Below are 12,828 nucleotides of genomic sequence, written 5' to 3'. Positions count from 1 at the left end.
TGCCTCGTCCGGTGTCCAGTGGCTCCAGGGGCACCGTGGCTTGTGGCTGCGCCCCTGCCATCTCGGGTCACGTGTGTCTCTTATAAGGACACTTGTCATTGGATTCAGGGCCCACTCAGAAAATCAAGGATGATTTCAACTCAGGATCTATAGCAAAGACCCCACATCCGGCCACGGTCACGGGTTCTGAGGATAGGGACAGGGACACAGCTTTCTCAGGGGCCATCCCTGAGCCCACTGCTCGCCGCCCCCACCGCGGCCTTCAGCCCTTGCGCGTCTCTCCTCCGCTTGCCCCGAAACAGTGCAGTTTCCATTTGCAGCCCGTTTCCCAGCCGTTTAAGCAGGCAGGTAGCTGCGGTCCCCACGCGGCCTGCGCGGAAGCCGCCGCCAAGCACGGAAAGGAGAGCGGGCCCTGTCTGCCGGCTCGCGCTCGCGGCCCTGCAGGCTCCTGTGCGAATGAATGGAGCGCCGCAGCCCTGCCGCAGGGACAGGTGAATCCGCGAGCCATGAATGACAGGGAAGTTCGTCCAAACCCTGTTCCTCTCTCGTTGGGGGCAGAGCGGCCACCTCTCTCACCTGCGTCCGTGGGCGACCTTGGGCGACCTTGGGCGGTCTCCTCGGCGAGCGCCGGCCCTGTCAGTGCCCCCGTCCGCTCCGGCGCCCTGCGCCTCGGATCACCTTCCACGGCCGCCGCCAAAACCCTGCGCAGGGACGCGGCGGGGACTGACCCACGGGGACTGACCCACGCGCGCACTCTGGGCAGTATTTATAAGAAGTAGGTGCCACCTGTGCCTTAAATACAAAGCCCACAGGGCACAGGCATGGGGAGCTAATGGGGGGGCAGTGAGTGCGAACTTGTCACAACGTGTCGCTGGAAGGAAATGAGGAACAAACGTGAGAGGCGAGCGGGTCACCTGGCGAAGGACGCAGCTGACAGACAGTGTCAGCCCGTGTCAGAGCGAAGGTGGCCAGGATGAAGGGGCGTGGTTTCCGCTCCCGTGACCACATTCATGTGCTAATTCAGCTACAAAGAAAACAGGGACTGCCTTTGTCAACAGCGTTTGTGAGACCAGCTGTTGCGTGGCTGTTCGACTTTTCCAAAACTCTGATTGAGCCTTGAATGTAGAGCTTTGTTTGTTTTGAAGATATTTTATCAGATTTTTAATTATAAATATAAAACAATGGATACTTGTTATAATGAGCCTGAAAATACAAAGGTAGGTAAAGAACAGTGTGGAACCCTCCTGCTTTCCCCGGCGGCCACCAAGGTTGGCAGCCCAGCGTGTCGTGTTCTGCGCCTTCCCCCTGAGCCTGCCAACGCACAAACCTCTGTGCACGTGTGGCGGGAGGCTGCTGGCTCTATAAACTGTAAACACATAAAATGCATCACTTGTCTGTTTAACAATAGATCGGAGACCTTCCACCATATATTTTGCCCAGATTTTTTCACCTAGTTTGAATTTACTACCATTTATTCAACTGCTCTCAAATGAGGAATGTTGCACTGATTTCCAGGGTTTTGCTGCCACGTGTGTGATGGGGACGGCAGCATCTTCAATTCTGTCGTGTGGCTACCTGAGCCTTTCAGACACCACCCCGCCCCTCCTCCCTGTCGTCTGGAGGAGGCGCCCGGGAGGCCGAAGGGGAGCCGGCGCCTGTGGCCAGCCGCCGCCTGCAGCAGCTCCCGCAGCCCATCCCCCCCGGCCGGCCCCGCTCACGCGTCCCCGGGGCAGTGCCCTGCGTGGGGAGCACAGCCGAGCCCCAGCTGCATCGCCGCCCGCACAGCTCCGTCGCCCTGCGCGCCCCGCTCGCCGGCAGCGCGCCCGGGGGTTAAGCAGCAGCCCAGCGGCTGAGGCCGCGTGCCTTCCGGCGTGCGCCTGGCCCGGGCCCGAGGCACAGCCCTCGTGAGCCCCGCTCCTCAGGGTCTGAGCTTCTCTGAGTTCTGCTTCGGGGCGGAGGGTGCGCGATGCTTACGCGCACACGGGGCTGATGAACGAGGCCGCAGAGTGACCCCCTCCTGGCGGGTGTTTACAGGAGTGACATTTCCCTGCTGCCATCGTTTGCCATGACAACAGCTGCAGCCCGAACGCGTGTGTGATTCTCACCCGGAGGTCTTGGCAGAGACGCCGGGTCGCACGGCGTGTCGGCTGCGGCGTGTGAGACGGTGTTTTCTCCTCCCCGGAGGCCTGCGTGCCGCCTGCCGCCCTGACGGCGGCGGGCGAGCCAGGCAGCCATGGATTTCAGCGCTCCGTCCCTGTTCGGCCAGCACAAAGGTAGGGGCGGCTCTCACTGGCCTCCGGGTCTCGGTCTTCGGTCCACAGCAGGCCCTGCGGCTGGGGGCGGGGGCGGGGGGCCTGTGTGTGCGCGTGCGTGTGCGTGAGGCATGGGGAGAGGATTCCACACAGGAAACCAGCCCTTTCTAGATCGGCTTTTGGCCTGCTTGTCTGGTGAAAGTGCTCCTACCTACCCATTTTTAAAATTGGGTTTCAAGCTATTTTTCAGAGTGTCGGCTTTATTCTCATTAGTTTTTTTCAGCTATTTAAAAAATCTATTAGAGTAAGTAATACAAAACAGGACAAACACTGTGTCTCTTTTCAATCTATTAACCCAATATCTCACTGCTAGTTCCACAAACACCCCTGATTTCCTTCAGGAACAGGCGGTGTCTTTGATGCTCCCCCCTCCGGGGCCGGCAGCGGCTTGCGCCCCCGCTGTTACCCGCAATGACAGGGCGTCGCTTTCTCGCTCAGTTTCCGGAGCAGAGGCGGGGCTCCGCACGGCACAGCTGCGCGGGGCTGGCCCGTCCTCGTCGGAAAGACCCGCGGTCGGCCGTGCAGTCTGCGAGTGTGCGCTTTGCGCCTGAAGCGTGTGTGCCGTGAGCGTAGCCCCTGCGCGTGAGTGTGCACCTGGCCCGCGCGTGCACAGGTGACGCCTCCGTGGGAGCAGCGACGGCTTCCTCTCACCTCCGAGCGTCCCCCGGGGTCCTCGGGTCCTGCGGTCCTGGCTTGCTTCAGCCACGGCAGCCTCGTGAAGGAAACGGACTGCCTCTTCCTTCGTGCCTTTTCCCTCTAGACCGCGGTGGGCGTGCTAGGCTTACAGCCTCCTCTGGTTTCATAGGTGTTTTTGCAGGTAACAGGTTTACATTTAGATTTCTGGGTAACCACGTATATGCCTGTGTGTGCGCGTGTCTGTGCACACGTGTACGTGTGTGCCCCCGGCATGTGCCAGGTCCCTGGAGAACGTGGCCGTTGCAGCTCGGCCCCGCCTCCCTTGGCCCACGCGGCGGTGCTGCGGACAATCGGCAGCAGTAGAAGCGTGCCCGCAAGGGGATCGGGGGCCTCGGCCTGGCGGGAGAGCAGCGCCGCTGAGCTGTCACCCAAGGAGGGCTCGATGGCTCTATTCCGAGGCGAGCCGGGTGCTGGGTGACGGCGGGGACCAGCCCTTTGCAGGGACGTCGTTGCTCCCAGGCCTCTGGTGTCATTCAGATGTAACGTGGGGCGTTTATTCTTACAGCACAGTTCACGCGCGCCGCTCGCCCCACGTCCTGGCCCCAGGCCGCGCCCCTCCCATGCCAGCCGGCCCTCTCCCGGCCTCTCCGCCCGCGCTTCTCAGCCCTTGCCTGCTGGACAGGCCGTGCTCCGGTGGCAAGAGTGTGGGCCATCGGGCGGGAGGGCAGAGCAGCCACCCAGCCCTGAGACCCCAGCGAGTCCCCCAGCCTGTCCCCCAGCCTCTCTGGGCCTTGGCCTCCCAGCAGTGAAACGGCAGGAATGCGGCAGGGAGGGCGGCTGGGAGGGTCCAACGTGAGGCAGGGACACGCAGGGGCCACCCCCGCCCCGTGGCCCCGTGCGCAGCGAGCGCCTCCACCTGGGGCCGCCTTTGCTGTCAACCCCTCGCCATCCTCGCCGCCCTGGCCTGCGCGCCTCGCCTCCCCACGCAGCTCGGGCGTCGCTGGTCGGCGCTGGCTGACGGCGCACGCGCCTCCTCTCCCAGGGCTCCAGGGCACCACGGGGGGCGGCCCCCAGGATCGCAGCCAACTGGGCGGTGTCTGCGCCGCTCTGTGCCCTCGCCCGTCCGCCTGCCCCCCTGCGAGCGTGAGAGGCCGCAGCAGGGCTGGGCCGTCCCGTGGACTGTGCGTGCCACCGTGGGGGGCGGGCGGGCCCAGCGAAGCGACGTCCTCTGGCGGAGCTGAGTGTGGGGCTCTCGCAGGCGGTTCTCCACAAACCTCGAAGGTCCGGGGCGTCGAAGCGGCAGCGCCCCAACTGCCCAGCCAACGACAGCCGCGGGCGTCACAGCGGCGAGGACCCGAGGTGCCGCCAGAGCCTCCGGGTCCCACGCTGGGCCCCGCCAGACTTGCCGGGTTGGTTCTGAAACTGCTGACACCAGGGCTCCCCCAGACACCCCCGCCCACCGGGTGGGGGCCGGCCCAGCGAGGCAGAGAGGGGACCACCGGGCAGCCCACCCCTGCCGTCTCGGTGGGAGCGAGGAGCACGGGCGGTTAAAGGCGGGCCCTTCAACGGGAGGGCAGGTCCTTAGTAGCCCTCTGAGGCCCAGGGGTCCCAGCCAGACGCTAGCGGAGCCGCGGGGACTTCTTCTGCCCACTCTCTGGCCCTGCGGCCCCTGGCGGGGGCGGGGCGGGGGGCCCCCCAGGGAACGGCTGGCCGTGCACTTGAAGAGTAGGACAGCTAACACGTTCACGGCTCCGGCGAGGGGACTTGGTGAGTCTGCGGCCCTGCAAGAGCAGCTGCATTCTCTGTGCTTTGCACAGGCAACGAGGCGCTGGGGCCGGCGCGTGCGGCCGATGGGCCCTGCCTGTCCCTGCCGGCGGCATGGGCTCGGGGACCCGCGTCTGCCTCGGCGTTGGTAACGTGGGGACAGTAGCAGGTGGTCTCAGGATCGCGGGGAGCCTTAAATATCCTCTGACAGGCCAGGCTCAGGGCAGGTCTCTCTTGGGTGAACTCGTGAACGTGTGACGGAGGGGCCTGGCCCTGGCTGCCACCACGGCAACGCTGCTCCCAGCCCCGGGCCGGTGGGCAGGAGGGGCCGCAGTAGCCGCTCACTGTGGGACACGCAGGGTCCTGTGGAAGCTGAGAGGCCGCGCACCTGAGATGTTTGCATTTCATGCTTTGTCTCCAGCTGTGGGAAGAGAACCTCCGCGGGGCCTGAGGGAGGACCCCGGGCCTCAGAGAGGAGCCGGGACAAGTGTGGTCCAGGGCCCCCCGCCCCACCTAGCCCAGCGTCTGGGAGGAAAGTATGTGCTGCGCAGCAGGCTTGCAGGCACCTGTGGGGGCGGGGGATGGGCCGCGGGCCGCGCGCCAGCCGCACAGGTTCTCCTCTGCTCAGGTTGTGGGGAGAACGCGCGGGAGCCTCACCTGCCAGCCAGGGCTGTGACAGAGCCTTGGGGTCCTGGACGCCCTAGCAGATGCCGCCTCGGGGCAGCCGACAGCACGCCCAGGCCTGCCCTTGGTCGTGGGGCCCGTGTCTGGGGTGCAGGCGTCGGCAGGCCTGCGCTCCTCCCAGACGCCGCAGGGGAGCGGCCTTCCCGCCTCCCGCCGCCTGTGCCCCCATTCCCCGCCCCGTCTTCACCGGGCCTTCTCTGGGGGTCGGTCTCTGCTGGGGGTCTGTCTGAACACCCCCCCTGCCTCGCTCTTATAACGATGCAGGCGGTCACAGTTAGGGCCCAGCCAAAAAAGCCAGGCCGATCTTCCGCGCTCAGGACCCTCACCCCAACGCAGTCAGTAAAAAGGGAAACAAACATCCTTCCCTTTGTTGCTTCTCTGGCCATACAAGGCGCCCCTCCCAGGGCCCGCTGCACGGCAGGGAACGCGGTCAGGCCTCAAGTCCTTCGCAGAGAGCACGCAGCCACGACTTGGCTTTTGCGGAGACCCGTTCTCCGCGAGGCTGGGAGGCGCTGGGCGGGCCGGGCCGCAGGCAGACCGGCTTTAACCCTCCCGCCGGCCCCACTGCTGTCCCCGCGTCGGCCGAGGAGGAAACTCTCAGAGGCTGTGGCAGAAAGCGGCAAAGTGGCGATTCGGGCCTACGCCTGCTTGTTCTTCCGTGACCGACCCTACGTTTTACTGAAGAAATGAGACATCAGTGCAAATTCACGTCAGGGATGGAGGCGCTTTCCCGACTGGGCTGCTCTCTCCCACGCTGTGCGCGCTCACGGCTGCCGCGCACGGACGGGCTGGTTCAGGTCCCGCCTTTTCGTCCGAGGTGGGGGTGCCCCACCAAAGAGCTGAGAGGGCCCGGCCTTGTGCTGTGCTGGGGGAGCGGGTGTTCGGCCCCTGCGTGCCAGCCAGGTGCCGCCAAAGGGGGCCGAGCAGGTTTGGAGAGGGGCGTGGGAGCACAGCCCAGGAACGTGGGCGCGATCCGGCCCCGGTGGGTAAGTCTCGGTCACAGACCTTCCTGGCAGGAAACACCGCAGGAGCATCGGGGAGAATTCTGTGATTGTGTTTCAGGTTGGTGTCCAGAGAGAGGAGGATTTGGGGGCAAAAGGCCAATCGCAGGTCTAGAAGCAGAGTGTCTGCAACCCTCCCTCTCTCGCCACAAAACAGGAGCAGAGAGGGAGAGAGAGGCGGGAGGGGAATTCTTTGCCAAGGGCCTTGCCTGCCGGAGGCCAGGCTGAGGCAAACCAGGTTGCTGGGGGCCTGCCCCGCCCTTTCCCTGCCCTTCCCGGAGCGCAGGCCCCTCCCTCCCACCACCGGCCGGGGAGGGCTGTGCCTGCCCTGTGCACACCCTGGCCCCTCGCAGGCCTGGCCAGAGGGAAGGCCGGACTGTCCCACCCACACAGCGAGCTTCTGCAGCCACGGCCCGCGGTCCAGGGGAGGGGCCTCCCCCTGCGGGTGCGCCTGGGCGGGAGGTCTGGGAGCAGCGCCCGAGGGAAGAGGGCCCCCTGGCAGCCAGGCCTCCGGAGTCAGCTCGGCCGCGCGTCCCACAGCGCAGCCAGGCTGGCTCCGCTCAGGCCCCTTGTCCCAAAGCCGCTAGGGCGGCGGTCCCCGGCCTTTTTGGCACCTGGGACCAGTTTCGTGGAAGACAGTCTTTCCACAGACCGGTGGGGGTAGGGTGGGGTGGGGGGTGGGACAGGAGGTGTAGTTCAGGCGAGAGCTAATGTGAGCGAAGCTTCGCTGGCCGCTCGCTCCCTCAGCGCGCCCCCCGCTGTGCGGCCGCCGTCCTGACAGGCCGCGGACCTGTCCCAGTCGGCCGCCCCGGCTTGGGGACCCCGGGCTAGGTCTCGGCGCTGAGCTTCTCCTGCCTCCTCTCTCCAGGACTCCACGACTCTGTGACCATGACTAGCAGCCACACTGGGTAACTGACATCATGGATTTTCCTTCGATGCAGCCGTTTGGATGCAAAGAGAACTTTAAAGAAACGCTGCTGAATTTGTAGCTGTTTTTATTACTAAGCAATTATGAAACAAACTGTGGGACAAGGTGAGGGTCTCGATGCGCCAAGGTTGAGGGTGGAAGGTGGGACATGAGCCTGAGGACCATGTCCAGCCAGGGCCCCGTGCTCAGCACACGCAAACGCTCAGGGCGCCTGCCGGTCATGCAGTGTGAAGCGTCTGCGCGTTCTGAGGGTTCGCGTGTACCCTGAAGGAGCAACGGCTCAGACTTCCTGATTTCGCTCTTAAAGTCACAGCGGCTTTATCCTAATACTAACTTTAAACCTGTAGGTCGGTCTGTGTGGTTAGTAAGGGCCCTGGGAACGGTTTCTCTTTGTAAAAACTGAAACCGACGCTTACTCGTTGAGGACCCTGTTATTTCAACGTGTTGCTGGGCCTGGCTTGGGGGCGGGGAGGGGGTGAAGCCGTTCTGGTCTACAAGGGAGAGTCCTATTTCTAAACATGTCCCCAGAGTTTTACAATATACATACATAATAGTTAACAGTAGTCTAATTCTTTAACTTGTTTGAAAAGGATTTCAAACGTGGGTGCCGTAAGAATTGCGTGAAGAACAGATGTGTCTCTTTTACCCGGACTCACCTCACGGTGACGCTGGGCCCCCTGCTTGCTTGTTCGCCCCTTCTCTGTGCCGCCCCCTCTCCCTGGGCGCCTGGGCGCGTGCGGACTTCCCCCTGGCCTGTCCGCCTTCCGCTCGTGTCCGCTGACCCGACAGCGTCCCCTGCGGCTTGCCCCGCGGCACAGGGCCCGGTCCCAGGTTACCTATTACATCTCATTGCCCGCTCCCTCTCCACGTTAGAAACCCTTTATTGCATTGAATTTTGGCAAAACAGATTGATGGGAAAGCGCTCAGCTTCGGGGAACACATTCAACCCGAATCGGGAGCCCCTACGTTTTGACACTTGTGGTTTGGCCGAACGCTCGTTCTGGCGCTGAGGTCACGCGCGGGGCTGACACTCCGCACACTCGGCGCCTGGCAAGCTGCGGGCCCAGCGTCGGCTCTAACCCGGACCGTGCCCGCAGCGTCCTTCGTCCTGTGTGACACTGGCGTTTTTGAGGGTTGCCCTCCTTCCTTCCAGGTCGCCTTGGTGGCACCTTGGTGCCGCCACGTGGTGGCGCCCCCGCCTCGGGCAGGTTCTGTCTTGCGTGAACCCTTCCAGGGCAATTTGAGGGTATGGGTGCGGGACAACTGCGTATCGACTGACTCTTGCAGGGTTTTAGAAATACTGGGTCCTCCCCCCTCACTGTAAAATTCACAACGCCTTCTTCAACACAGTCGAGCACCGCAAACACGAATTCAGTCACGCGGCGCCGTGTCTCTGACGGGCACCAGGCTCGGCCTCCGTCTCTCGGCCCGTCCCAGCTTCCCCGGCCACGTGGACTCAGGGCACTTGCCCCCTCGGGAGGGAGCAGAGGGTCAGGCCGGGCATGTTCATTGACCAGAGCGGTGTTCCTAGCCAGGAGAGCAGTGAGCCCAGTTCCTGAAACAGCCCCGTGTGCCCGGCCCCGTGTGGCCCGTTTCCGGGACCGCAGCTGATCCCCGACACAGCCTAGGGGTTCGCTGGCTTCCTCCTGTATCGGAGTTGACACCGCTTGCCCAAGGCCACACGGGTCAGGGGCGAAGCTGCGAATGGCCGGTTAAAAATTACCTCTGGCAGTGACGCCCAAGACCTCCTCATAGCGCCCTTCACCCCGAGCTCCGCTTCAGGGACCCCGACAGCCCAGCCACCCACCGCTCCACGACCCCTAGCACAGGAGGGGAAAGAAAAGCCAAGGCGGACAGGTTTGCTCAGGCTGGGCCGGCCGCACGGGGCGGCCCTCGCCGCGCGCTGCTCCGGGGGCTCGGCTCCGGGGCAGCCAGCCTCCCCCGGGGCTGGGGTGTGGGCAGTGTCCTGGCTGCTGTCTTCGGAGCACAGGCGGAGGGGGAGGGAGGGGGAGCCAGCCGGTGGGTCTCCCGGATGTGACCTGGGGACGGATGAGCTGGGAGCTGGAGGGAGATCGCAGAGTCAGGGCCTGGGTCTGTCGCGGAAGCGCTGCAGGCGGCTCCTCGCCACTCCCTGCCCGTGCGTCCGTTCTGTGCAGCCGGAGGCCGGCGTTTCTCCAGGAGGTGGCTCAGAGCCCCAGCCCCGGCCACCATTACACGGGGCCGGCGGCGCATGTAAAGGAAGAGAGCTGGTTCGACCTCGGCACCCTCGGCTCTGACGGCAGGCACCTGGGGTCGCTTCTCGGCCCTCCAGCTCACCCCAGGGAGCCAGAGTGTGGTCTCGGGGGGGTTCTGTTTTTTGTTTTTAAGAACCATAAGAGGGACGCCTGAAAGTCACCTGACTCGACACTTCTAGCTTCTGGTTGCTTAGTGCTCCTCAAAAACCGTGTCCTGGGGTTTCGGCCAGAACTCGCTGACTCCGCGCGACCCTGACCGTCGGGAGGGGCGGGGGTGGCCCTGGAGTCGGGTTTGGGGCGGTCACAGCGGAAACCAACTCGAGGGCTGGTCCTGGAGCGTTTGCTTTCAGTGAGTCGTGCCTATGCAGTTGGAAGTCGCCGCAGTGGACGTGCCATCCCCCTCGCTCACCGACTCTGTGTGGCAGCCGGGACGCAGAGGGCCGAGTGGCAGCGTGGGGTTGGGACAGCAGGGGCCTGGCTGTTCGGCATCTCACCCCTCCCGTCCCAGCCTGCACGTGAAGATGCACCGCCACGAGGACCGTGTGGAGAGGGAATGACTGGGTACACGCCGGCACCCGCCACTAGGCCCGGCCGCAGGACCCCCAGCAGGCGCTGCTGCCGGCGACGGGTCCGCTGGAAGGAGGCCGTGACAGCCTTCGGGGGCGGCTGCCAAGACGTGATGAGGCGACACACCGAGCACCGGGGGCTGCGCCTGGTTCAGAGGAGCCGCATAGCAAGTGCGGGCGGCCCTTACACACGGCTTACGTAGGGTCACACGCGGACCCGGAAAAGTCAGCGTGCGTGTTGCCTGTCACCCCCAGAACCAATAAGCAGAGAGGGACCGAACCTTTACAGGCGCTTTATTCGGGTGCCAGCGCTCCGGGAAGACGGCGGGTCACGGACCCTCAGTAACGGCCTCAACGTCTCCCGGGCAGCCGACCTTTCTGCAGGGAGGAGACGGGGAGTCAGGGGTTTGGGAAAAGCCCCGCCAGGGAAGAGCTGCAGCCCCGTATTTATCTGTTGACCGACAGGCCCTCATCTGGCCACAGACCTCCCTCCCTGGCGCCCCGTGGCTCAGACACCGTCTAGGGCTCAAGGCTGGATGGCCTGTCACACCTCCTGGAGTCCGGTCAGGCGGCCCGGTTCCTGGGAGGGCCTTGCCACAGGCTCGAGTCACTGACGCCACCAGCTCTACTCTCACCTCCAGAGTCCCCAGTCACACGGGCAAGGCCATCGGCCCTCCTGCGGCCTCCCCCTCGGTAACGGCCCCACACTCAGCTCCCCTTTGGTGGGGACACTGGAAGGGGCAGGAGCGGCCCGAGCTGGACATCCGCTTCAGAAGGAGAGGAGGCTTCCGGGGAGCTCTCAGGCCGGAGCGCTTCTTCGCCCCCTGCGCTGTTTCTGCTGGTCACCCCCTGGGCCGGAGACCTGCCCCGAGGGTCGGCTCCGCCCTGCGCTCCAGCCGCCTGTCGGCGGCCACGCCTGCCCCCGTGCACGGTGCGGGGCAGAGGGGAGGGGGGCCAGGCTCTCCGCGCTGCTCCAGAGATCCGTCCAGTTGTGAGGCTGGAGGCCGACCTCACTTTTTAAATTATTGGTTTCATGTTTCCCTGTTTGATAGAGAAAACCTCTCAAAGTGCTCCTTTTTTCATTGTTACTGGGTATTCTTAGCCATTTTTTGTTCTCTTTTTTGTTTTTGCCTTTGGAATGATGATACATTCAAACACTTTCAAGGGATAAAACAAAGTACAATAAAAAGTCTCGCGCCCCCCTCCCCCCCGCATCCTCCACCAAGCAAAACGGCGGCCACAGGTGCCAGTGTCGTCCCAGGGACTGGCCCGGCAGAGATCCACATGTGCTTAAGCATATTCTTTCCTTCTCCTTTAACGTATAAAATGACCTATTTAGTTTTACAAATGAAAACTAGTATCATTTTCTTGAGCCCCACACCCCCCAAAAAGGACTGTCGGGACGTCTACTGAAATGACATTAAACTTACAAATGAGTCGGTGTAATAGTTAACATGGGTCACCCAGGCCGGGCGTCCCGTCGGAGAGCATGACGTGTGCCTCCCTGGCTGCAGTGCGTCCGCCGTGCCCTCAGTCAAGCGCTGAAGTTTTCCCCGCTCGCATGCTGAACACTTATTCCTGGGCATTCCCCATTCTCATTGGAATGAGCCACCGTCACGAGCTGATTTCAGTGTGAGGTGGGACGTAAGTGTGGGCCGTCGGTAGGAGTGGTGCTCGGACGCTGACGTGCTGGGACCGCCCGTGACCAGCCCGCTGGGCGACAGCGCTGTCCTGGAGGAGTCATCGCGGGGCGGTGTCTGCGAACGGTAGGGTTGTTCTGGGCCTCAGTTCCCTCAGGTGCGCTACTAAAACTTCTGTGGTCCAGCAGGCGAAGAAGCGGACTAAGAACCATCACTGCGGACCGACCAGGAGCCCGGGCGGCCGCGGCCGCAGCCCACCTGCGGAGCGGCGGGGGTCGCCTCAGGGCCCCCGGTGAGGCCGCCCTTGCAAATGGCGAGGGAAGGGAGGAAACCCAGCCCGTGACTATTTCCAGCAAAATTAACTGTGCCATGAAAAATAAGTTTAAAAATGTCATATTAATTACAGTAAAATGTTAACAAATAAATAGATATAAGGCTCCAGAGGGATGACCTTTCTAATCATGAAAACAATGAAATATATTTTTTTAATGCAATATCCACATATTTTCTACCATAAACACTAAAAATGTGTTTTTCGAAAGCCGACTGAAGCAAGCTGAGCACTGCAGTGGCAGATCGGGGAAGGCCGCCACGGCGGGGCCGACGGCGAAGTCCGTGGCGGCTGCGTGGGGAGCGCGCCCGGCCAGCGAGGCGGAGGCCGGTGCCTTGCCGTACTAAGATGACAAAGGCAGCCACGAACCGTTCGCAGGGTGGCCGTAAACATGGAGAGAGTTCTCTCTCAGACGATGCAAGAAATGGCCATAGCAAACAGTATGCTATCGTCCTTTCACGTCGGTGTTGATTTTTTAACCAACGGTGATGCGCAGTGTCATAACCAACAGGGCTAAGGGTGTGTCCTCGCGCTGTGCGTGGGGAGGGGTCGGTTCCACCTCCCCAGGGGGCAGATGGGCAAAGGCAGATCCACTGACGCCCAAGCTCCTTCTAGGAATGTGCCCAAAGCAAACGATCAGCGGTGCAGGAGCAGATACACAGGACCTGTCCAGAAAGGGCCCGGCCATGTACTGTGAATAGTAGACATTTATCGGAGAAGATACAAGAAACA

At 63.0% G+C, this 12,828-nt stretch overlaps 1 protein-coding gene across 1 annotated transcript in view; it reads left to right on the top strand.

Annotated features, from left to right (window-relative positions):
• The window catches only part of ANKRD55 (ankyrin repeat domain 55), an 82,309-nt gene that overhangs the window by 16,001 nt on the left and 53,480 nt on the right, over nucleotides 1-12,828 (top strand). The window contains exons 2-4 of the mRNA XM_054575369.1: nucleotides 10,145-10,324; nucleotides 10,767-10,818; nucleotides 10,864-11,056. Of these exons, the coding sequence (XP_054431344.1) occupies nucleotides 10,145-10,324; nucleotides 10,767-10,818; nucleotides 10,864-11,056 (425 nt within the window). The remainder of the gene's footprint in view (nucleotides 1-10,144; nucleotides 10,325-10,766; nucleotides 10,819-10,863; nucleotides 11,057-12,828) is intronic.

Source organism: Pteronotus mesoamericanus, unplaced genomic scaffold (genome assembly GCF_021234165.1).
Source record: "Pteronotus mesoamericanus isolate MK-2021 breed Mesoamerican mustached bat unplaced genomic scaffold, CSHL_Meso_final contig_29, whole genome shotgun sequence".
NCBI lineage: Eukaryota > Metazoa > Chordata > Mammalia > Chiroptera > Mormoopidae > Pteronotus > Pteronotus mesoamericanus.
Note: the sequence above shows the minus strand (reverse complement) of the source record. Positions and strands in the feature narration are given on the sequence as shown.